Source organism: Euleptes europaea, chromosome 18 (genome assembly GCF_029931775.1).
Source record: "Euleptes europaea isolate rEulEur1 chromosome 18, rEulEur1.hap1, whole genome shotgun sequence".
In the NCBI taxonomy this organism is placed as follows: Eukaryota; Metazoa; Chordata; class Lepidosauria; order Squamata; family Sphaerodactylidae; genus Euleptes; species Euleptes europaea.
In genome coordinates this window covers 31,406,487-31,431,239 of record NC_079329.1, presented here as the reverse complement: position 1 = coordinate 31,431,239, position 24,753 = coordinate 31,406,487, and the positions used below count along the sequence as shown (strand labels likewise).

The following is a 24,753-nucleotide window of genomic DNA, read 5'->3' as shown; positions in this document are numbered from 1 at the left end:
AAATGGCTGCTTTGGAGGGTGGACTCACACAGTTCTCTCAGAACTTTCTCAGCCCCGTCTACCTCACAAGGTGCCTGTTGTGTGAGGGGGGATTTGTAAGCTGCTTTGAGACTCCTTATGGTAGAGAAAAGCGGGGTATAAAAACCAGCTCTTCTTCTTCACGTCCTCTTGGTCTGTTCTCCCTGGTAGGACTCAAGATAGCCTGCCATAGTAAGTAAATCGGAAGGCAGGCAAGCAGGAACAGCCCAGAAAGTAGCTGATGGGATGACTGGCTGGCTTACTCTGAAGGCAAGCAGTGAGCCATGGTTCTAGAGCCCTTCAGCTTGTGGATCTGGCCATGCCCAAGCTTTATAAAGTACCTGAAACAGGAAGGGAAAGACCAGTCCTCAGCAAAGATGTTAAGCAGCTGGTGAAATATTCCTCCTACACCTTCTGTCCCCTCCACAGCATCTTGCTTAGACCAACCATGCAATCCTAAGAAAACGTCCTTGGGAGTATGCCCCACCGAGCAGGTTTCAGTTGGACTTTGAGTAGACCTGCAAAGATTTGCACTACTAGCCCTGTTGTTTTGCTGGTCTCCTTTCAGTGGGAGGTGTAAACTTATGTTCCTGTATAGTTCATCTTCTTTGCATTCAAACAGCCCTGCTGGATCAGGCCAGTACTCCAGCTGGTCCAGAATCCTGTTTCCTGTGGTGGCCAACCAAACTTCACAGAGGCCAATTTCTTCTCCTGATGTTTCCTCTCAGGACTGGGATTTGGAGGTTTGCTGCCCCTGGGCATGGAGATTCCCTTTAATAATTTGCTAGTACCCACCGATGGACATTTCCTCCGTGAATCTTTTGGGTTGTGAGGGCTCAGTGGGAGACCTTTAGTGGCTAGTAGGTTATACAGACATCCGTATCCTTGCTCTGGTTCTGAAAACAGGAGAGGATGTAGGGTAAAGCGGACACATACCTGATGTTCAAATCGGACACCTCAGGGGGCTCATGCAACCTGTCTTCAGGCTCATGGGATATCCTAACAGTCTCTTTTATAGACCGGCAAACAGAAGCCTGGCACTGGCCACCAAGATCAAGTTAATTCATGCCATCGTATTCCCTATTACTGTGTATGGATGTGAAAGCTGGACAATGAAGAAAACTGATAGGAATAAAATAGATTCCTTTGAAATGTGGTGTGTGAGGAGAGTGTTATGGATACCGTGGACTGCCAAAAAAACAAATCACTGGGTTATAGATCAAATCAAGGCTGAACTGACCCTAGAAGCTAAAATGACTAAACTGAGGCTGTCGTACTTTGGTCACATTATGAGAAGGCAAGAGTCACTAGAAAAGACAATCACGCTAGGAAAAGTTGGAGGTAGCAGTAAAAGAGGAAGACCCAACAAGAGATGGATTGACTCTATAAAGGAAGCCATGGCCCTCAGTTTGCAAGATCTGAGCAAAGCTGTTAAAGATAGGATGTTTTGGAGGACATTGATTAATGGGGTCGCCATGAGTTCGGAAGCGACTTGATGGCACTTAACACACACACACACACACAACTAGAGGCTTCCATGTTGGCTAAGCTGGGCATGAATACCAGTTGCTGAGCCTTCATTTCCTTGCCTAGTCAACAGAACAGTGCTCCCTTGGGGTTTGCTGTCTGGTTTTCTGGGTTGGGATGGGGCATCACAGAGGTGTAGGAGTCCCCACTCACTTCAGATCTTGGCCTTTCCCTTGTTCCAGCCCCTCTTTGCCTGTTGTGGCTTTCTTTGCCACCCACCGCACTCTTGTTCCATCCGGATAGTCTTGCCTGCTATGATACACACTCCAGCTTCCAACGCTGTTCATCAGCAATGCGTGGCTCTCTCGGGGATGCTTTTCCTGAGGCTGATTCATCCTTTTCCTCTCTGAGAGCCACAGAGGAGCGATTTACCTGCAGCTGTGGTTCCATGTAATTCTATCCTTAGCCCCCAGAAGACTTGACAGCGTGGGAGTTTCTCATCGCCTTCCTTCTCTGCACACAGCTTGGTTCCTGTCCTACCTCAGCGGAGCCAACATGATGTAGTGGTTAAGAGCGGTGGTTTGGAGTGGTGGACTCTGATCTGGAGAACCAGGTTTGATTCTCCACTCCTCCTCATGTGCGGCGGAGGCTAATCTGGTGAACTGGATTTGTTTCCCCACTCCTATGCATCAAGCCACATGGTGCAAAGTGATAAGCTGCAGTACTGCAGTCCAAGCTCTGCTCACGATCTGAGTTCGATCCCAACGGAAGTTGGTTTCAGGTAGCCGGCTCAAGGTTGACTCAGACTACCAACCTTCTGAGGTTGGTAGAATGAGTATCCAGCTTGCTGGGGGTAAAGGGAAGATGACTGGGGAAGGCACTGGCAAACCACCCCATAAACAAAGTCTGCTTAGTAAACGTCAGTATGTGACGTCACCCCATGGGTCAGGAATGACCCGGTGCTTGCACAGGGGACCTTTACCTTCATGCATCAAGCCAGCTGGGTGACCTTGGGCTAGTCACACTCTCTCAGCCCCACCTACCTCACAGGGTGTCTGTTGTGGGGAGGGGAAGGGAAGGTGATTGTAAGCCGGTTTGATTCTTCCTTAAGTGGTAGAGAAAGTCAGCATATAAAAACCAACTCCTTCTCCCTCCTTCTTCTGGGCTTGGAGGGATTTTACAAGTTGAGCATGGACTAGATGCACTTCCACATCCTTTCGAAAGTCCTGCATGGATGCCCCCAAATGTGTGTTTTGTGTGTCCTTAATTAGGATCCCACGGGAAGGGATGTAATTATTTGATGAGTGAAAACGTCTTAAAGCATTTAGCCTACGTGAGCAATGCTTTCTTTTCAAATAACTTTCTCAGCTACCCTGAGAGCAAGAAACTTGTTCTTTGTAATAACAAGAGCAATGGTGATAAAATCTAACGTTCACAGGGCTACGCAGTAGGTTATGTGATGGGGGAAACCAGCTTTATTTTTCTCCTGGGCCAGCTTAGCAAATATCTACATGGTTGATCCTGGGAGGTCAGTCCTGTGGCAAATGGTATTAGTTCTTCTCCTGAGCTTGGGGCTCTCAAAATGTGGTCACTGAGGATATATGGAGCAGCCTCGTAGATTGAGTGGGGTGGGCCCTCCTGCCCCACCTACGCAAAATGTTGGGAGCAGATTGGAAGGCTCTTTCTCCAAGGGGATGGGTGGAATCCTTTACCAGCCCTCCTGTCTTGGATCATGTGTTGGCAACTGAATGTAGACTTGCAGAAAAGCTTCTCTGGTTTCCACAGATACCTGGGTGAAAGGGATCGAGGGATGTGTTCTGAACCCCTGGGTTTATTAAAACTTCTTGCCTTTCTACAGATGCTCGCTAGCCCAAGGTGACTGCCAAAAGCCATGAAGACAATACAATAGCACCCCGACACAGTCAAATCCTCAGCTTTGGGCTTCCGTAGTCAAAGAAAAGCAGCACATGGATACAGTCAGTATCAATTCCCTTTTTGGGGAATGCCTCTGAGCCTGTGCAGGCTGTCTTTCCAGTCGCCCCTACAGCCGGCTACTAAGCGTTTTTGGATGGATGGGAGGCAAGGCTTGCAGGCAAGATTGAGCCCCAGCACCTCTCTTCTTTAGTAACAAAGCGCTGCCTGAATGCATCCTTTGAGAAATAATTTCCCGCTGCAGGGATTCTCTCCTTTATTCCCCAGCCAAAGGCATGACTGACTTCTCCCCTCCTTTGTCCCGGGATGTGCAGCCCAGGACTCCTGGCTCTGAGACCCCTTGCTGTTAACTCCTTAGAATCCAGGCCTCCCCAGCCCTCAGGGTCCCCGTGCAACCCCGGGAGACAGAGCCTCCTTTTGTGTTGCTTCTCCCAGGATATAATTATAAGCCCTTTTTTCCTCCCCAGAATGAAACAGGCAGCCTGTGAGCTGTAGAGGGCTGGCTTGAAATGTTTGCACAGGCCTGCAGTGTCTGGGAAAGCGAGGATTTCTTTTTTCCTTCCCTTATTGTTGCGGGCTGCTAATTGCAGGACCACCCCAGCCGCAGAGCCTGGCTCTCCATTGTGCAGTGGATTTCCTTAATCCTCACTGCCGCCGCTGGTGCAAAATTCCCTCTCTGTACTGCAGCCGGGGTTGCTTTGATCTGAGCTCGACATCCAGGCCCGTGTCTCTCTGCTAGAGCAAAGGTTTCCCAGACTTCGTGACTTCTTTCCCTCCCAGTGGGTAACAGCTTGTGTCATGAAACAGTTGTGAAAGTTTCTCCCCATCAAATGGGAGAGTGGGAATGTAGAGATTACTTTGCTGGGTCAGGCCTAAGGTCCGTCTGGTGCATTAGCAGCAGTCGGCCCTGAGGTGCTTGTGAGCGGGTCCTATGGAGGTAGCCATCCCATGATGTTTCTCCTGGACTCTGGTACGCAGAGACTACCTGCTTCTGAACATTGGAGGCTCCACATTTAGCTACTGGGGCATGCCTCTCTGCTGTGACACCTGCTGTGTTTCTTTCTGCATCAGCACATACTGTCAGACCTTCCTCTCTTCTTCATCTGTATCTCACCTTAAGCAGCCTTCCAAGAAAGGCCACACAAAGTTATTGGTCCACAAGAATCTTTGCCAATTTATCTGACTACACATGTCCGTTTGGGGGCCAAAAAAAGCAGAATCAACTTCTGTAAAAGTTCCCTACCTGATCGCTTGGAGGCAACTGTTAACCACCAAAGGTGACCAGGCTAGTGGCTGTTTGCAAGGCTGCTTCCAGTCCTTCCACCTACCTGTGCATCACATAAGAAAGGCCCTGCTGGATCAGACCAAGGCCCATCAAGTCCAGCAGTCCGTTCACACAGTGGCCAACCAGGTGCCTCTAGGAAGCCCACAAACAAGACGACTGCAGCAGCATTGTCCTACCTGTGTTCCACAGAGAGCCAATCACTTCTGCCACCTGTGTGGCACCTGGCACTCTCCTGGCGCATCAAAGTAGGCATCAAAGAAGGGGGAATGGCTTTCCTGCGGGCTGTCGTCCAACCATTACGGCATTTCTTCTTAGGCCTCTGGCCAAATGGGTGCTCGGCCTTGTCATTGTGGGATTCTGTGTCCTCCAGGCCAGCCTCTGGAGGAGGTGGGGCCTCTGTTTTGGCATTTGATCTGTTCATGGTGGTTAAAGTTTAAACCCTCATATCTGATAGGATCTAAAGCCCAAGGCCACCCTGGCTCTAGCAACAAGTCAGGCCCAACGATAACATAAAAACTGAATTTCGGGTTGTGATAGTGGAGCGCAGGGTTATAAAGGGTGCCGTGGGCATAATATCCCTTCATATTACAGTCAGGGGCTAGACTCTCTTTCCTGTGGGAAATGCAAGTATTTTGGTAAGAATTCCTTCTCCTTTATGCACCTAGTACTTTTTTATACTGCCCTTCCTCAGAAGAGTTGCACACGGCATATGTGGTGTTCCCCTCCTTCATTTTTGGCTCAGGTCAACCCTGTGAGGTCGGTTGGTCTGGGAGAGAGCATTTGGTCAAAAGTCATCCAGTGAGCTTCATGGCTGAGTGAGGTTTGGAACCTGGATGAACAGAGGTGGTTTGCCATTGCCTGCATCTGCATAGCAACCCTGGCCTTCCTTGGTGGTCTCCCATCCAAGTACTAACCAGGGATGATCCTGCTTAGCTTCTGAGATCTGACAAGACTGAGCTAGCCTGGGCCACCCAGGTTAGGGCACAAAGACTTTCAGGATTAATAATATAGTCCCCCCCACCTGTGAAACTGCATAAATGTAGACTGCTCTCTTCATCCGCCCTTCCATCTGTCAAATGTGTATAACCATGCCCTCTTTTGCAGAGTTGTTGATAGGAGGCATGAGCGATAATTTGCTTTGCCCTTACCAGGTAGATTTGTTGACCACGGCAAGCCAATCTCCACATAGTAAAAGTGGTCCCCAGCGACGGAATGAATTGTGGATTGATTTGAGCCTGGCCTTAGCTCCAGAGCCTGTTATTAAGATTGGAGATCAGTCTTGAAAAGCTGTCTCTGACTATATCCAGAGCACTTCCACCGCCTCCCCTCCCCCCAGCAGTCATAGTGAGCACATCTGGGATTAAACAAGAAAGCAGAGGGCATGACTTTGAAGACACGCTTGAGCCCCCACACCTCTTGCTGGATGCTGTTGGACTCTGGTTTGGAAACTTTTCAAGAGAAGATTTGGCTGGCATTTTGCTAGGGAGGCTTTTGGTATAGGACACCTTTAGAACAAGAATGAGGTTCCACTGGATTTCTTTCTATAATGATTTCAGATACACTATTTCTAGTAGTGAGCCAGTGTGGCAGAGTGGTTAAGAGCGGCTGACTCTAATCTGGAGAACCGGGTTTGATTCCCCACTCCTCCACATGAAGCCTGCTGGGTGACTTTGGACCAGTCACAGTTCTCTCTGAACTCTCTCAGCCCCACCTGCCTCAAAAGGTGTCTGTTGTGGGGAGATGAAGGGAAGGCAATTGTAAACCACTTTGAGACTCCTTAAAGGTAGAGAAAAGTGGGGTATAAAAACCAACTCTTCTTCTTCTAGTATCTGCAATGCAGGATGCAATGATTGTATTTACGTTATTTATAGTCTGCCTTTCTCACTGGAACTCAAGGTGGATTGCACAAAGTGAGTCAATACAATCAACAGATGGGGCATTCAGTAAACAGGATTAGGGTTGTAGAATCAGAAGTCTGAGAAAAAGAACTGAAGCAAAGCATAAACATGTCACATTAAATGATGCAAAATTCCATAGTAGGATCCTGGTTTTGGCAAGCTATACTCAGTAGTATAGGCCACAGTCCCTTAATAATGTTTCTAAGTAGCTTTGTGAATCATTTAGTATGGTGAGCTTGATATGTGTGTTGGGGTGGGGAATGTATTAGTGTTGTGCCTGAGTAATCATACCTGCATCACATGCAGATATACACGCAAGCTACACGCATAAGCTGCTTACAAGCAAAATCACAGAAGCCGCTTCCGGTCCACGTTCATGGTGGGGGATACCTAACAGTTAGAAAATAGGGGCATATCAGGCAGTGCCTGTCTCCATTATGACATCGTGCTCGCAATCTCCCCAGGGCATCTGTATGGCAGGCCAGACGAGATGACTCTTGAATCTGATCTAGCAAAGCTGGCATCTTTTGGGTATAATCGGAAAACAAGATATTGGATGAACTTGTCTGTATTCTCATGCTGTTTGCCATTTCACACAAGACAATATGGACTCATTTGCTTGTAACATGTCTCATCTCGCACCAAGGACTGCTGCCTGAGCGTGCAAAGGGCACACATGTATACAAGGTTCTTCTCTGCATTGTGTGTGCTGTATTAACTTCCAGTAGCTTGTCCTGCAGTGGATTAGAAGTCAAGGGGGTAATTTGGGGGTTGATTGGTTAAAGAAATGCTGCAAATACATAATTGTCTTGTCAAATGTTCCTACAGTTCAGCCTACACTTCAAAATGAGCTTCACCAGCTGCAGCGTATTAAATAATAAGCACTGTGCTACATCATGCCTCAGTGTTTGTGTGAATGCTTTTAAATGCAACGTGTTAACAATTTGAAAAAATTTGAGAAGACATACCAGTAATCTCCCCCAGAGTCACAAATAGGGAAAGTGACTTAACAGAAAGGGACACCTGAGGAATTGGGTCTGTCCCTTTGTCAGCATATCAAATGGTTCTTCCATTTTCTTCCTGCCTTACCGGTGGTGCATCCAGTGGGAATTTTTGCAGAACTGTCTTAGCAGCAGTGGGGAGCGGGGACCAGGAATCACTCAAGCTTCGTGTGCTATTTGAACGTGGAAAAGACCCATCACCACTGCCCTAAGCAGAGGGTTTATCAAAGGCACAAGGCAGACCTAAATGGGCATACTTGACTGGGAAGCAAAAGGGCCTCGTTCCTGGCACAGTGCCATTCTGGGGATCCTTACATGCAAAGGAGGAATGCTGACTGTTGCAGATCTGGGATCCTACCAGGCGCATTTATTTTAGTGGTGCTGTCCTGCTTTCCAACCCACATTTGGCTAGCACAAAATCCAATATGATCACCTATATGGCTTGGAGAGGGGACCCCGGGGGTCCAGGCATGATAGAGGGGTGTCTGGCTCCTGCCTGCCTGTCTTCTGATGACTTCAGCAGTGGGATGATGCAGTCCCAGCGCAGCATTGAGTAGGTGTGTTTCTGGGTTTTATATGCTTCCTTCATGTCTCAGACGCTCTTGCACAGAGAAGCCGGTCCAATAAAGAAATCTTGCCTGGCCTGTTTTGGGTCTCAACATCCTGTCTGACCAAAATCCCCAGGAGTGATGCACCAGTAAATCCCCCCCCCCAGTTTTATAGGTTGCCCACCCTTTTGGAAAACTTCCCCAACCAGTTCCTTGGCGCTGCCTCATTGACTGTAATGTGATAAAAGTTGTTTCTCTCTCTGGTCTTTTAAAAATCCACCCTTGCAATGTAAATCCAGTGACTACCCTTCAGCTTCCTCCATTGTTGGAGAACCTGGGTGAGAGAAAATGATAGGATGCGTAATCAGAAGGAGGAATCCTGTATAAGGATGTATGGACAGAGCAAAAGAAGATGGGCTTGCCTATGAAGAAGAAGAGTAGGTTTTTATATGCTGACTTTCTCTACCACTTAAGGAAAAACCAAACCAGCTTACAATCACCTTCCCTCCCCCTCCCCACATCAGACACCCTGTGAGGTAGGTGGGGCTGAGAGAGCTCTAAGAGACCTGTGACTTGCCCAAGGTCACCCAGCTGGCTTCATGTGGAGGAGTGGGGAAACAAATCCAGTTCACCAAATTAGCCTCTGCCACTTGTGGAGGAGTGGGAAATCAAACCTGGTTCACCAGATCAGAGTCCACCTCTCCAAACCACCACTCTTAACCACTACACCACGCTGGAGTAGAATCCAATTAAAGAATCAACTAAAATAGAATTAAAGAATCCACTAAAAGCCATACTTGGCACCAGTGATTGGCACAGTCGGGCAGTTGCAAGGGCCCTGATATATAAACCCCCCTCCGGTTCTCACTTCGGGGTTGTTTTTTTCTGATATGAGATGTTGAACAGTGCTCCCAGCCTTGTTGGTGAATGAGATTTATTGACCCGTTTTATTGAAATTATTTCTATCCCACTTTGTGTCGGAGGCAGCTTTCGGCAAACAGGCAATAAAGCGGTACCAATAAAAGTGGATTTAAAACAATGGTCTCATAAACAGTAATCACCAAACCCAAGGCATACTAAAGCATCCGTGATTACGAGCTTGGAATGCACAACAGAACAGCGTCAGTCCTTTCAGTAGAGTAAGCATCCTCTTCCAAAAGTTGCAAGTTCACACCCCATAACAGCATTTCAGATGTTTGATTTTTGGCACAACAACCAGGTATAAAAGGAGAGGGTGCTGCCCGCGACCCTTGCAATATGCACATTCAGCTTTTTGTTCAAACAGGGCAATGCATGTATTATCCCGTGTTCATACGGGATGTGTGTACCCTCAAAATGACAGTATATCAGTCAGCTGAACCAAAGGTGGAAAATGTGGGTGTTTCCTCATTCACACAAAAATGGTGACTGTGCAAATTGGGAGGATAAAGGGTAGCACGCACAGCTATTATGTATTTTTGGTGTGCCGAAATGAAATGTTTGAAAAGAGCTGAAGGAAGGAAACTGCCATAACTGACCCCTTCGTCTCTGAAACTTTTGGTGGGAGACTGTCCCCTGGATCAGGGGTCGGCAAACTCATTAGTCAAAAGAGCCAAATATCAACAGTACAATGATTGAGATTTCTTTTGAGAGCCAATTTCTTAAACTTAAACTATATAGGTAGGTACACTGTTTATTAACTTAATGAACTTTAATTAAAGTTTTAAGTCTTAATTAAACTATAGGTACACTGAATAAAATTTGATGTCATACTTAATAGTGATCTTATTTATTGATAAAAATTAAATTGTAAGTCCCTGCCATTTCCCCCTCCCCGTCCGGAGTCCTTGTCTGGAGGCCTGGTCTACTGCCATAAAAGCCTATTGGTAGACCTGGCCTCCGGCTGAGTCCCATTGGGAGGCCAGGTCTAACCATTGGCTTTCTTGGCAGTAGACCTGGCCTCTGGAGGCCCATAGAAGCCAATTGGTAGACCTGGCCTCTGAAGGGGGATTTTTCCCACTCCTCGGAGTCCAGGTCTACCGCCAAGAAAGCCAGTGGGTAGACATGGCCTCCCAATGGGACTCAGCCAGAGGCCAGGTCTACCAAAGGAAGCCCGCCCCGCCCAACAGCTGATAGGCGGGCGGGGGGGGGGAGGAAATGCCGAGCCGCCCGCCCAGCAATCGCGTGGCTAGAGGGGAGGGGAGGCTTTTGCCTCCCAACCATTGAGGGCAAGAGAAAGGGGGACCTGGCCATTCTCCATGGCGGGGGGGGGGGAGAGACAGCACGCCCGCTCGCCTGCTCTCTCGCACCCGCTCTCTCAGGTGCACCGGCTGCGCAGCCCGGCTGCTGGCACGAGCGGGCATGAGAGCAGGGGCTCCGAACCAAGTTCGGAGAGCCGCACTCAACGGGCCACAGAGCCGCATGCGGCTCGGGAGCCGCAGTTTGCAGACCCCTGCCCTGGATCATTGTTTCTTGCCAAAGCCTTGGAGGAAGAATGTGCTTGGAGGAAAATGGCTAATCGGACACAAGATATAAAAGTATAGACCCAATGTCCACACCCACAGAGGGGGCTCCCTGTTGCATCTCTGCACGAAACCGCTCTGGCCTTATTGCCTTCCATCAGCCTGCACTGTGCGTGAGTAATTCTACCATGTCTGTGCATTGTCTGTGACCGGATCATTTCATTATTCTGGATTCAGATCCACAGCAGACTTTCCTGCCCTTGTAGAAGGTCAGCCAGAACAGCAATAAGGGCTGGGGGTTTCCTGAGGGATCATAGTTCTTGCGCTTTCAAGTTCAAAAATTTAAACCTTTGTGGGCCTAAGCATGATGCGTGCCTCCCGCTTTATTTCAGAGAAAGAAAGTGTGTCTCAGCTTTCAACATGGCACAAGGTTGTCTGTTAAGAACGAGGTTCTTTTGTCCCTCTCCCCAGCACTGAGTCAAATGTTGCTGTGAGGCTGGCGCATAGATGGAGCTGGCTGGTTTGAAGTAGGCATCAATGCCCAGGCAATTCTTTCCCGTTACGAATCTGGCACCCTCGTCAGTTTGGCCTGGATTCTCGCCTCCTTCAGGCTTCTCTCTTTCTTTCTGGGGTGCTGTCTGGCACAAGGGAGAAGGAAATCTCTAGCTCCCCAGCCTGGCTCCCCATGGTCCATTTTCCCTTTCCAATTAATTAAGGCTTAGCTCAGTAACAGGCAAGAAGCCAGACTGGCGAGCCAGCTGGATTGCAGCGTGTGATGAGCTCTGTTGAATGAATGGTGTTTGACAGTGGCCGGTGTCTGCCTGGGACTGAGTTGCCTTTCTGGAGGAAAATGCTGCATCTCTCCAGTGCTGGTGTCATCTGTGATGGGCTCTTTAGGGTGGTGGGGAGACCTGTTTTTCCCCTATCCAGCCCAACTGTGAATAAGGCTCAACAGACCCTTACATGATTGTGACCCCTGACTTAAGGGTAATCCGTTATCTGATGCTTTAAACAAACTTTGCTGCAGAGGGGACATGAAATTACTAATTGCAACCTTGATGTTCCCTGAAGCACACAACAGGCACATAATAAATGCACATACCAGGTCCCCAAGCCAAGAAGGGGCATCTGCAAGTGGAAATGGCTGAGGATAAAGATTCACATCTAGCCACTGTTTCTGGCTTGCAGCTAGTAACACACACGGATAGGTGGTTTAGAGTCCTAACGTTTTACAATACTTTCATTCTTTAGTTCATCGGTAACCCCCTTCCCCCACGCACAATGACTAACATGCTGCGGTAATGTAAAAAATTAGCTGAAAATTTAGCAATTGTTTGTCTGTTGCTTCATCTCGAGCTTCTAGAAATGTTAAATGGGCACCTCCGCTCTGTATTTGGGAAACTCGTAGGTAGCTAGAATGAAAACAGGGCAGGGACGTTTGGCTCGGACCCTGTTCTGTGGCTTCCTTAATCCGGCTGACCCGGAGGCGTTCTTCTCTTGATACAGAAGCCAGCGTGCAGTTTAACGGTTTGTTTAGGGATGTCCGCATCGGATTAGAATCCCCTTGCTTGGAAAGACATAATAATAAAGTGGCTAATTAACTTCCTCTTCTCCCCGCTCCCATCAGACAGTTCTGATTGTCTGGGAGGCTGGCTTTAAGGAGCCTGCAGCCTTTTGATGTCTCGGTTATGCGGTGGGATTAAAAATTCTGACCTCCTTTCTCTCTCCTGCCCTCCCGCCTCTCGATATATTGATGTGACTCCAATAGGATTTCCTTGCTGGCAAAGGCAAGGAATTCACGAGAACCTTTTCCTCTCCTGTACGGACCGAACAAGGGGGAAAATATATGGGCAGAAGTGTGTGCTTAATTCATGCACCAGCGGGGGTTGGTTGCTCTCTGGCCTGCACTGTTGCATCCCAGAATCAGCAACTGTTCTGCAGGCGGGTGTGAGGTGTATAAGCGCATGAGTCCCTTAACCAAAATGATTAAGGGACTGGAGCAGTTAGGACGCTTAGGGCTGTTTAGTTTGGAAAGAAGGCGGCTAAGGGGAGGCATGATAGAGGTCTATAAAATTATGCATGGTTTGGAGAGAGTGGGCAGGGAGAAGCTTTTCTCCCTTTCTCATAATACTGGAGTGCCGGGTCATCTGCTGAAGCTGGAGGGTGAGAGATTTGAAACAGATAAAAGGAACTATTCTTCACACAACACATTGTTAAATTGTGGAACTCCCTGCCCCAGGATGTGGTGATGGCGGCCAACTTGGAAGGCTTTAAGAGGGGAGTGGACATGTTCATGGAGGAGAGGGCTATTCAAAGCTACTAGTCAAAATGAATACTGGTCATTATACTGACCTGTTCTCTCCAATATCAGAGGAGCATGCCTGTTATGTTAGGGGCTGTGGAACACAGGCAGGAGAATGCTGCTGTTGTCTTGTTTGTGGGCTTCTTAGAGGCACCTGGTTGGCCACTGTGTGAACAGACTGCTGGACTGGATGGACCTTGGTCTGATTTAGCGTGGCCTTTCTTATGTTCTTATGTTCTAGTGCACTTCTCAGGTGTCCGTGACTGGCAGCCAAAGGAAGCTGCCCCATAGCTCAGTGGCAGAACATGTATTTTGTAAGTATGCATGGACACACAAAGCTGTCTTATACTGAATCAAACCCTTGGTTCATCAAGGTCAGTATTGTCTACTCAGACTGGCAGCAGCTCTCCAGGATCTCAGACAGAGGTCTTTCACTTCTCCTACAGTCAGGTCCTTTTAACTGGAGATGCTAAGGATTGAACCTGAGACCTTCTGCTTGCCATGCAGATGCTCTACCATGAGCCACAGCCCCTCCCCAATTCAATCCCTGACATGTCAAATGAAAGAAAGATCTTCAGTAGCAGGAATGGGAACGTTATCTGCCTGAACAAAGATGTGGATGATAACAAGGTGTAAGCAGCAGCTCCACATCCCCTCCTCTTCCTCCCATCTCCAGCAATTTGTAGAAAAACAGAATGCGTGACATGACAAAATCACACCCAAGAGTTCGCTTCCCTTGTCCTCATTCCACTTCGATGGCTGCCACTGTGTGCGGGGAGCGGAGGCGGAGTGTTGCGACTCCTCCTTTCATGTTTTGATTCCCTACTTCTTGTTGAAGCAGAGTGGAGGAAGAGATGCCCACGGCTCTCTCGTATTGTCGCGTTGCCCTGCCAGGAAAGGATGCTCTGTCACCAGACAGAGAAATAAAGACCCCTAAGTGGTTATGCCCTCTCCCTCCCCAGGGAAGACCAGGGTGGCCACACCTATGAGAATCAATGTGGCACAGTGGTTAGAGTGTCGAACTGGGCTTCCCGGGCTTCTCTGGCACCCCTGGTTTGAATCTCCATTCTGTTGACCTTGGGCCAATCATGCACACATAGCCTAACACGCCTCACAGGGTTGTTGTCAGGATGAAATGATGTCAGCTCTTTTGGATCCCCATTGGGGAGCACATGAAGCTGCCTTCTACTGAATCAGGCCCTTGGTCCATCAAAGTCAGTATTGTCTACTCAGACCGGCAGCGGCTCTCCAGGGTCTCAGGCCGAGGTCTTTCACATCACCTCCTTGCCTAGTCCCTTTAACTGGAGATGTCGGGGATTGAACCTGGGACCACCTGCATGCCAAGCAGATGCTCTATCGCTGATGCACAGCCCCTCCCAAAAACAAAGGTGGGGTACAAATGAATAGGAATAGGAATAAGTTTATTTACCGCAAAAGCCAGAGTAGCACGACCAGAAATGAAGTAAACAATAAAATGTCAGCCAAAGAAGAAGCAGATGCAAGGGAGCTAGTTCTGTCCTCCCTTCCCAAAAGAGCCCTGATCCATTTGCATCAGAGTTGGGGGGTGAAGGGAAGGAGGATGTCACTTCTGGAAATGTTTCTGTAGTAAAACCGCCCAAGTGACTGCTTATGGAAGACACAGTACTCAGCAGGGGCTCAACTCCCCTACTGGGCTGCCATTGAAGATATCCAGGCAGTAGCCCTGTGTTCAGGGGAGGATGAGCGTGCTTTTCTTGAGGCAACCAAATACTTCAGACTGACCCTCCTGGGAGACAATAGTCTGGAAAGCCGGGCATAGACCTTAATAATAGTTCTGCCCGGAACATGTCGATATCGTCAGCATTATTGTGATTTATATACCACCATCGATGGGTGCGGTCCTTTGCAGAGCAGTAAGAAAGATCCCTGCCCCCAGGAGCCTACAGTTCGAAATTTGACGAATGGGAGATTACCGAAGCGGGAGGCAGGGATAAACAAGAGAAGAATATGCATTTATTCTAGTCATACATGCTTAGTTTCAGCAGGCGAGAGAACTGCTTCCTGTCAGAGTAGATCGCATCAATGGTCAGACTTCGCGTAAGGCAGTTCCTTAGCAGTAAATATAACTAGCATTCTGGAAGCTTAGATCTGTTCCTGGCTTCTACTGGAAATCCCATCCGGGCCATCCAACGTTTGTTCATTTATTTCCTTCATTTGTACCACACCTTTCTCTCCAGTGGGGACCCACTGTTTCCTCTCCTCCATTTTATCCTCACAACAACCGTGTGAGGTAGGTTGGGCTGGGAGAATGTGACTGGCCCAAGGTCACCCAGCAAGCTTCCATGGCATGAGAGGGACAGTTTATAAAGGGGGGAAAGGAAGCCCTATAGCCCTCCATTTTACTAAAGACATGCCTGGTCTTGATGGCTGGTTATGAAGTAGATTTCTTGCTGAAAGTTTTGCATGATAAATTTAAACTAGCCAGATTTTTCAGGTTTTGGACCAGATTTCAACTCCTGATCCATTGTGGAAGTACTTTAAAATACTGACATGTCATTAGTTAATGATGAATCAGTGAGCTGATCTTTTTACCTGTGTACCCCAAATCTCCCTGATTTCTAGTCACTGGGTTGGATCCGGCTAAAGATTTCCATGCACGCTAGAGCTCTTGCACAGGCGGAAGTGTACCTCACTGGCAGCTTGTGTTACATTAACCTTATTGCATCCCAACTTGCATTTCCACTTGTGTTATGTCTTGTGTGACTAATTCTCGGGTGTTGCAATATATCTAGTACTAATGCTTTGGCGAACAGGGCACTACTAAATGTGTTTACATGTCTGTTCCTGTGTTGCTGGCTCTAGTCCTCTCATCTCCCAATATTGCCTGTCTAAATGGGGCCTAGAGAACACCGTGTTGCCTTCCAAAACTAGTGTTCAAGCTACCTTTCCTGTGGAGTGTACAAATGTTATTTCCGAATATTTCTGCTGCATGAAGCCCAATGAAACCGACATTGTAAACTGGAGCGTTCTGTTTTATTTATTTCATCCACTCAGTCTATAGGGTTGCCAACCTTCAGGTACTAGCTGGAGATCTCCTGCTATTACAACTGATCTCCAGCCGACAGAGATCAGTTCACCTGGAGAAAATGGGTGCTTTGGCAATTGGACTCTATGGCATTGAAGTCCCTCCCCTCCCCAAACCCCGCCCTCCTCAGGCTCCACCCCAAAAACCTCCCGCCGGTAGCAAAGAGGGACCTGGCAACCCTATCAGTCTACCATTTTGATTGAAAAATTAGTGTCCCTTTAATTCCCTGTTTATAGAAATATTCCCCCTTTGCGTCCCCTTATTTTAGAGCCGTTTAATTTCCCCTCATTCATCCTCCTTTGACATAATCAGCGTACTAAAATTTTTTGAACAGTTTTAAGCTTTGTGGCTTCCCTTTGCCAGAATACTTATTTCCATTTGCAGCGAAGGGACCATTCACCCGTTCACCACTTGGCTTTCGTGGAGAGCAAGTTGTCTGTAGCATGAAGCCATGTGGTGTGGCTAAGATTATTTGCACAAAAATATGGGCTCCTGGGAGCATGATAACACTTGTCTAAGATGCCATGTACCTGGATGCTTTCGACCGCCTCTTCTTCAGGTGGCTGCTGATGCTTGGTAGTGAGCTAACCAGTGGGGCCCACACCTCAGTTGGAACCACTCATAACATAAGGAAGATTTTGGATTTTTTTTAAAGAGCTCTTTAGATCTGCTCTTATAGCTGCAGAAGTTATGATATGTTAATATGCCCTAAAAGGGCTCCCTTCCCTTGTTTTTAAATCCAGACTTGTAGACACAGGGACAACAGAGGTGATATTTTCTTAGAGGTGCCTTCCCCTCCCCTGTCACAAGTAGGGAGAAGTATTATTTTATTTACTTCATTAATATTCCACCTTCCTCCCCAACGGAGCCCCAAAGCGACGTACATCGTTCTCCTCTCCATTTTACCCTCACAACAACCCTGCGAAGTAGGTTAGGATGTGAGTGTGCACTATGTATTTTACAAAGGATAGCAAACAATGTATTAGCAACGGATGTAATAGTGCTCTGTATACTTTTTGTTTTTGTATTGAATTATGATTTTATTTTTGTTTTGTATTTTTTTATTATTTCTTTTTGTGTGTGTTTAATTATAAAAAGCAATAAAAAAAAAGGGTGTGTGTCTGGCCCAAAATCACCCAGCAAGCTTCCCTGGAAGGATTCAGACCTGCTTCTCCCAGAACCTCATCTGATACTCTTAATGTCTACACCACATTTTCTCTGGAGTATAAAGGGTTTGACTTCAGAGTATGTACATGGTCTTCCCCCCCTCAAAAAGACAGTCAGGAAAGAAGGCTTTGGAAAGAATGAAGAAAATGCTACGGTTGAGGCTGTTTTTATGTATAGGGTTGGATCCTACAGAAACATTCTGCTAATGGAAGGAGGTTGTCACCGATTTCTCCCTCCTGCTCTTTCTGCCCCTACCCCGTAGCAACATTTCAGCGGGGATTTAGGACTTTACCGGCAAGGAGGAAATCCGGTCCCACTAATGAAAATCCTGTCCATCAGTAGAGATTTACCACGGGATGCAAACCATTAACTCTGTTTCTGATAATGTCCATATGTTATATTAGCCCAATTGTATGACAATTTTTTTTAAAATAATAATAATACAGGCAGCATTCTGGAGAGAAGCTGACCACAAAAAGCACACACACACACAAATTTCCTGTTCAGTTATTATCAGCTCTTTCCCCTGAGGCATTTTAGAGAATAAGCAGTTAAAACCTATTATTCAAGTCTCACAACAGAAATAACTTGATTATAGGACGGGCTCCCCTTTCCTATTAAGAGCCAAATGATTTCTGTCTTTTCTAGATCGGTGTGGTGCTGAAGGGGGCGGGGAGGTATGAAATGCAAGCGGAGCTGTGACTTGGTAATTTTGAGGGAGTGGTACGGAGGCTTAATGTTAACGGGAATGGATGCTTAGGGGGATATTATGAAATGTTTGCAGGTTGGTTTTTGTGCATGTATAAATAGCTGACACATTCATTGTTTGATTTAGGGCCAGATTTGACACGGGGAGTGTTCTCTGCAGGGAGTGTCTCTGCGTGGTTTCAGTTGTTACTTTAATACACCCACTGGAGGTTCCACATTTGGTTTGGTTGTGTCGTCCCCCCAAAAAAGGGAAATAGCAGGAGGAGGTGATGCATAACCCATTCTCTGTGGGCAGTCTTCCTGATCAAAATCCCCCCTCGGCTGCTTTTCTCCTCGCGAGGAGAGGGGATTTTGATCAAGAAATTGGCACAGGGGCAAGGGTTAAAAACCCTCTCTCCCTTTCCCTGCTGTTTCGACCAAATGTGAAGCTCTTCTGCGGCTCCATTTAAAGCAACAAGCAAAAAAAACCCAAACCCAAACTTGTCAGGAGACGCTCCTCATGCCTCCCGCGTCACGTTTAGTTTGGTCCTTTATGTTGCAAACTCATGTCTGTACATGTGCATTTTGGCAGCGTGTTCCCCAGGTTTGGCATTTCAAGATGTATTTTTAAATTATACAGATCAGTAAAACGTCAGGGCTGCGTTCCCGGAAAGGAGAGTTGTAAACCACAAATCCCAAAGTCTGAGACACATGATTCTGGGTGCCTCATGGGTGGGGTGCCTCTTTCCTCACTCCCTGGCAGAAGCTTTAAGGAACGATCTGTCCATATATCTTTAAAAAGAGTTGTCTATTATCTCATTGTGCCAGTTGGGTACATTTTGGCGGAACCAGGTGGATGTGGTATTGTTGCTATGACGCGTGTGTGGACATATGTTGAAAATAGATGTCATTCCCTGAGGGAATACAATGGGAAACCCTGGCTGAGGAAGAGTAGATTTAAATGTATGCTCATCCTTTTAACCCTGCTTCTGAGTTTTTCTATCTGCTTCTTGAGAGGCAGCTATGATGTATGGTCACCCATCTACGTAATTTCAGGAAAGTCATGTGCAGGTTTAGAAGGATAACAAGCTGCAGCATAATGTTTATGGGGCTGTCCCATGTCCTGTAGACCAGACATATGCTGGGAGTTCTGTGTTGGGAATGCATTTTCAGGTAGGGGGGCATGGGGGGGGATTCTGGACTGCAGAGTTCAAGGAGGGGGCTTAAGCCCACCCACCCCCCGGTTCATTTCCAAAAGCTCCAAAAGCAGCTTTTTGCCCAGTTGGGGAAGTTTATACGTAGTCCATCAATACGTATACATATCCCCAATAGGGCAAATAGCTTCTCCCCATGCACTATGGTCCTGATCCGGATCACACCCCTACGCACGCGGGTATTCAGCATGGAGCTCCAAAAACCCACCTGGTTGGATGGAGATGTAAACAGTGTATTGTTTAGGGAGGCCTGAAGGTGGGACTTGAGGAGGTTTGTAGAATTATCGCTTTCATACAGAGGGTGGATAAAAAGAGAACTTTTCTCTGTCAATAGAACTAGTGTTTGGTCACTCGAGCAAAATTGGTTGGCAGTGGATTAAGGCCAGATGAAAGAAAGTCCCCCTTCCCACAACTGTGTAGTAGAATTCACTTCTATAACTGTGTAATAGAATTAGAACATAAGAAAAGCCATGCTAGATCAGACCCAGGCCCATCAAGTCCAGCAGCCTGTTCACACGGAGGCCAACCAGGTGCCTCTAGGAAGCCCACAAACAAGACCACTGCAGCAGCACCATCCTGCCTGAGTTCCACAGCACCTAAGATAATAGACATGCTCCTCTGATCCTGGAGAGAATAGGTATTCATTTTGACTAGTAGCTATCTTCCATGAAGACGTCCAGTGTATAGCCATGAACATGTTCACTGCTGTAACATGTGGTAATACTAATGGCCACCTGGTTACCAACCTCCAGGTGTTGCCTGGTGCTCTCTCAGAAACACAATTGCTCTCTAGCCTACAGAGATGAGTTCCCCTAGAGCAGGGGTCGGCAAACTCATTAGTCAAAAGAGCCAAATATCAACAGTACAACGATTGAGATTTCTTTTGAGAGCCAAATTTCTTAAACTTAAACTATATAGGTAGACACACTGTTTATTAACTTAATAAACTTTAATTAAAGTTTTAAGTCTAAATTAAAATATAGGTACACAGAATAAAACTTGATATCATACTTAATAGTGATCTTATTTATTGATAAAAATTAAATTGTAAGTCCCTGCCATTTCCCCCTCCCCGTCCGGAGTCCTCGTCTGGAGGCCTGGTCTACCGCCATAAAAGCCTATTGGTAGACCTGGCCTCTGGCTAAGTCCCATTGGGAGGCCAGGTCTACCCATTGGCTTTCTTGGCAGTAGACCTGGCCTCTGGAGGCCCATAGAAGCCAATTGGTAGACCTGGTCTCTGAAGGGGGACTTTTCCCCCTCCTCGTCCAGGTCTACCGCCAAGAAAGCCAGTGGGTTGACATGGCCTCCCAATGGGACTCGGCCGGAGGCCAGGTCTACCAAAGGAAGCCCGCCCCGCCCACAGCTGGTAGGCGGGGGGGGGGCAGGAACCACTGAGCCGTCCGCTCAGCAATCGCGCGGCTGGAGGGGAGGCTTTAGCCTCCCAAACATTGAGGGCAAGGTAAAGGAGGACCCGGCCATTCTCCATGGTGGTGGTGGGGGAGAGAGCTCGCCCACTCTCTCTCTCAGGCACGCCGGCTCCGCAGCCCGGCTGCCGTCGCGAGCAGGCACAAGACCAGGGGCTCCAAACGAAGTTCGGAGAGCCGCACTCAACGGGCCAAAGAGCCGCATGCGGCTCAGGAGCCACAGTTTGCAGACCCCTGCCCTAGAGAAAACGGCAGCTCCAGAGGGCAAATTCTGTGGAAGGGTGAATTGCTTCCTTCCCTCGTACCTTTTCTCTGATGCAAATCAACCTCTCCCTTGCGCTTTGCGGAAGTAGCCCTTTGGGCTTTGTCTCGTAGTGTGTGCAATCTGCGTGGGCTCAGAGTCTGCAAGTTGTCTCCAGGTGGCTGCGTTCCCTATTGCACAGCAGAGCGCATGAGCTGTACATTGGGCTGCTCCATCTACTATCACTATCATCGTTCTGCAAGTCTTAGCATCTTCTGGAACAATGTTGGTGCCAGATTTTCTACCATTGTGTTCCCCCTAGCTTCAGAGCAGGGATCCCAAACTTTGTTGAGCCTATGGGCACTTGGAATTTTGAGAAAAGGTAGTAAGGGCCAGTCTCAAGATGGCCGCCCAAGGGGGCGGGACCAAGAGGTGGCAGGGCCAGTCATAAGATTGGCTGCCATAGGGACAGGATCTGCCCTGTGGTCTTGGGAGCTGACTGTATGCTTGCATTTTCAAAAGAACAGGGAGAGTGTGCTTCTTGCACAGCTACTAGGAGAGCTTTTCAGGGCAAGAGATGTAAATAAGGAAATCTGTGTATAGCCAAGCTCAAGGGCACATGGCTATAATACGTCTTCCCTGACTGGGTTCAATGCTTTGCTAGTTAGTCACCTGGTAGGCAATAATCCAGGTTTCACTGTTCATTTCCCCCCCTGTTCCATTGAAGGAGGAGGAGGAGTTGGTTTTTATATGCCGACTTTCTCTACCACCTAAGGAAGAATCAAACTGGCTTACAATCACCTTCCCTTCCCACAACAGGCACCGTGTGAGGTAGATGGGGCTGAGAGAGCTCTAAGAGAGCTGTGATTAGCCCAAGGTCACCCAGCTGGTTTCATGTGTAGGAGTGGGGAAACCAACCCCTGTTCACCAGATTAGCGTCCGCCGCTCCAAACCACTGCTCTTAACCACTGCACCACTCTGGCTCTTGGATTTGATTCCCATGATTAAGCAAGTGCCAGGAAACCTATCAGTGGGGCACCAGGGGTGCCAGGCCCCAAGATGGGGCAGGGGATGCCCTGCTCCCATTGTCCACCATTGCTGTGAGTGGTGGCAGGATAATTAAAAAACAAACAAACACTGATGCTGGCTGTGGCATTGCATAGGGTTGCCAGCCTCTTGGCGGTTCTATGGCTTTATACCCCATTGAAGTCCCTTCCCTTCCCAAATCCCACCCTCCTTAGGCGCCACCCCCCAAATCTCCAGGCATTTCCCAACCTGGAGCTGGGCAACCCTAGCGTCACATCATTTACAGGAGAGTTTGTAGTGATTCCTAGACCTACCCATGTCACTTCCATGTTTTTTCTACCAGAAGTGATATGCTGCAGACCCCCATGACCCCAACCACAGCCCTCCCACTGGTTGCTGGGTACAGCTTGGCAACCCTAATGGTCACTGTAGCCCCCTCCCCCAGGATAGTTGCTTTATTGGAACAATGTACTATGTGGCCCTGTGGTCTTTGATTGTGCCCGGCTGCATTAGCTATAAAGTGGTTGTTCTTGTTAATACTTTAGAAAATAATAAAACCAATGGGTTGAAATTAAATCAAAAGAGTTTCCATCTAGACATTAGGAAGAATTTTCTAACAGTTAGAGGGGTTCCTCAGTGGAACAGGCTTCCTCGGGAGGTGGTAAGCTCTCCTTCCCTGGAGGGTTTTAAGCAGAGGCTAGATGGCCATCTGTCAGCAATGCTGATTCTGTGACCTTAGGCACATGATGAGAGGGAGGGCATCTTGGCCATCTTCTGGTCACTAGAGGTGTGGAGGGGGGAGGTAGTTGTGAATTTCCTGCATCGTGCAGGGGGTTGGACTAGAGGACCCTGGTGGTTCCTTCCAACTCTAAGGTTTTATGGAAATAAAACAGCAAGAGACGTGACCTAGGAGGAGATGAAAGGCTGGGAGAATTATGGTTGTGCCTAATGCATAAGAGGCATAGGGGCTCATTCCAGAGAGGTAGCCGTGTTAGTCTGTTGTAGCAAAATAAAACATATGTCCAGTTGCGCCTGGAAGACTAGCAACTATTATTCCAGCCTGCCTGCCTGCATGATGTTGTAGTTTTGACAGTAGTTTTGACCCGTGCACTATTGTTTCTCGTGAGAAATACATTGGAGCTGATGATGGTAGACCCTTTGGTGTTGCAAAGACCATCTTTGTGCCTGTTCAGAGACATGGTGCCTTTTTACCTCCCTCACATTCCACATCTGAGGCAGAGCACTGGAAATAAGTCTGGGTTCCAGGGCACCTTGACTCACATCAGGTCCTGGCTTTGATGGTGGAAGGAAACATGATCCAGAGCTGGTAGAGGGTTGTCACTGCCCTGTGTTTGAGGCAAAATTTGGCAGTTCTCCCATTTTCTGCCCTCGGGGCAAGTAAGCAGGAGATGGCAGCCTTCGAAACTTGGTTGCTATGGGGGGTGTTTCACCCTTGCGCAACGAGTGTTCACATGTTTGCCTGTGTGGCTCCAGCCCTCAAGGGAAGTTGGCGGTTTCTTATCCTCATTGCTGTTCAGGGTGGGACAACCTGATAATCTCTTTCTCTTTCTCTCCCTTTTTTTCTTCTCCTAGACCTTCTCCTAGATGACATCGTCCTCACCCACTCGCTGTTCCTGCCCACGGAGCAATTCCTGCATCAACTACATCAGCAATATCCTTTCCATGTGGCACTGGGAAAGTCGCCTGAAGAATGGTGGAGTTGGGGAGGGGAGGCATCATGTCATTCTGCCACATCTAATCCTAGGGGAAGGTCTGTCCCTCCCATGCTTTCACACTCTTGTGGCAGAGAACTCTCTGGACTGTACAGTTCCACTCCTAGTCTGTAGCAAGAAGAAGAAAAAAGGAAGAGTTGGTTTTTATATGCCGAATTTCTCTACCACAAGGGAGACTCAAAGCGGCTTATAATCACCTTCCCTTCCCCTCCCCACAACAGACCCCCTGTGAGGTAGGTGGGGCTGAGAGAGCGCTAGCAGAGCTGTAGCTTGCTCAAGGTCACCAGCTGGCTTTGTATGTAGGAGTGGGGAAACAAATCCAGTTCACCAGATTAGCCTCCGCCGCTCATGTGGAGGAGTGGAGAATCAAACCCAGTTCTCCAGATCAGAGTCCACCTCTCCAAACCGCTGCTCTTAACCACTACACCACGCTGACTCTCAAGAGGAAAGTGGAGAGTGAATTTAATGTCTGGAGAATCTCTCAGCTTCCGTTCTTCTCCTTAAAGCAAGGAGATTGTGAAGGTGGATGTGAAAATTAGGGGAGAGATGCTTGGTGAGATCTGGAAAGCCAGAAAAGGGCACCAATTGGAATGTTTTCAGTGCTTCACTTAGCTCCTTGCCCTTCCCTGGGGCTAGAAGAAACTGAATAAATTATTCCGACTGAGCAAAGATATGGAAAATAGTATTGTCATCTTTGTGGCTGATATGAGACTGATTCCGCCTTGCAATTTTGATTTCTCTTTGACTCCTTCCAGCCCTATGATTCTAGGCACATTCTAATCCGATCTACCTTTTTCATAATAATTCCCCCCTTTTTGCCACGGGTCTACATAATCCAATATTTGGAGATCAGCTTGTAGATAGAGGAGCTAAACCTGTGCTTTGCAATTTTGAGGTCCCTGGTACTTCCTAGTCAAAGTAACAGGGACTTTGAAGAGCTGCTGTCTGCCAGATCTGACGTTATTAGCTAGATGAAGCAATAGTCTGGCAGTATAAGGCTCTTATTGTTGGCTAGTAAATCCAGCTGACATTCTGCAGTAGATACGTTCCTGACTACTACCACTGCAACTTTCAGATTGCACCATTTATAGGGTTACATTCTCGGCTGCCTCCACAAATCAGATCCTCTGCCAAAACCGGTTCAAGTGATGAAAGGGGTAAAGGAATATTCAAAGCTCAGATCCAAAAGGGGAAATCCCACTATCCAAAATGAAGAATTAAAGCTGAGAATCTCCAGAGGCTAATGTATGTAAGAAACCAGTGTAGTTTAGTAGATAAGAGTGTTGAACTAGGATTTGGGAGACC

General features: G+C 47.7%; 1 protein-coding gene across 1 annotated transcript in view; it reads left to right on the top strand.

Annotated features, from left to right (window-relative positions):
- Positions 1-24,753, top strand: part of RAPGEFL1 (Rap guanine nucleotide exchange factor like 1) — a 76,470-nt gene that overhangs the window by 10,788 nt on the left and 40,929 nt on the right. The window contains exon 2 of the mRNA XM_056863259.1: positions 23,309-23,387. Within this exon, the coding sequence (XP_056719237.1) occupies positions 23,309-23,387 (79 nt within the window). The remainder of the gene's footprint in view (positions 1-23,308; positions 23,388-24,753) is intronic.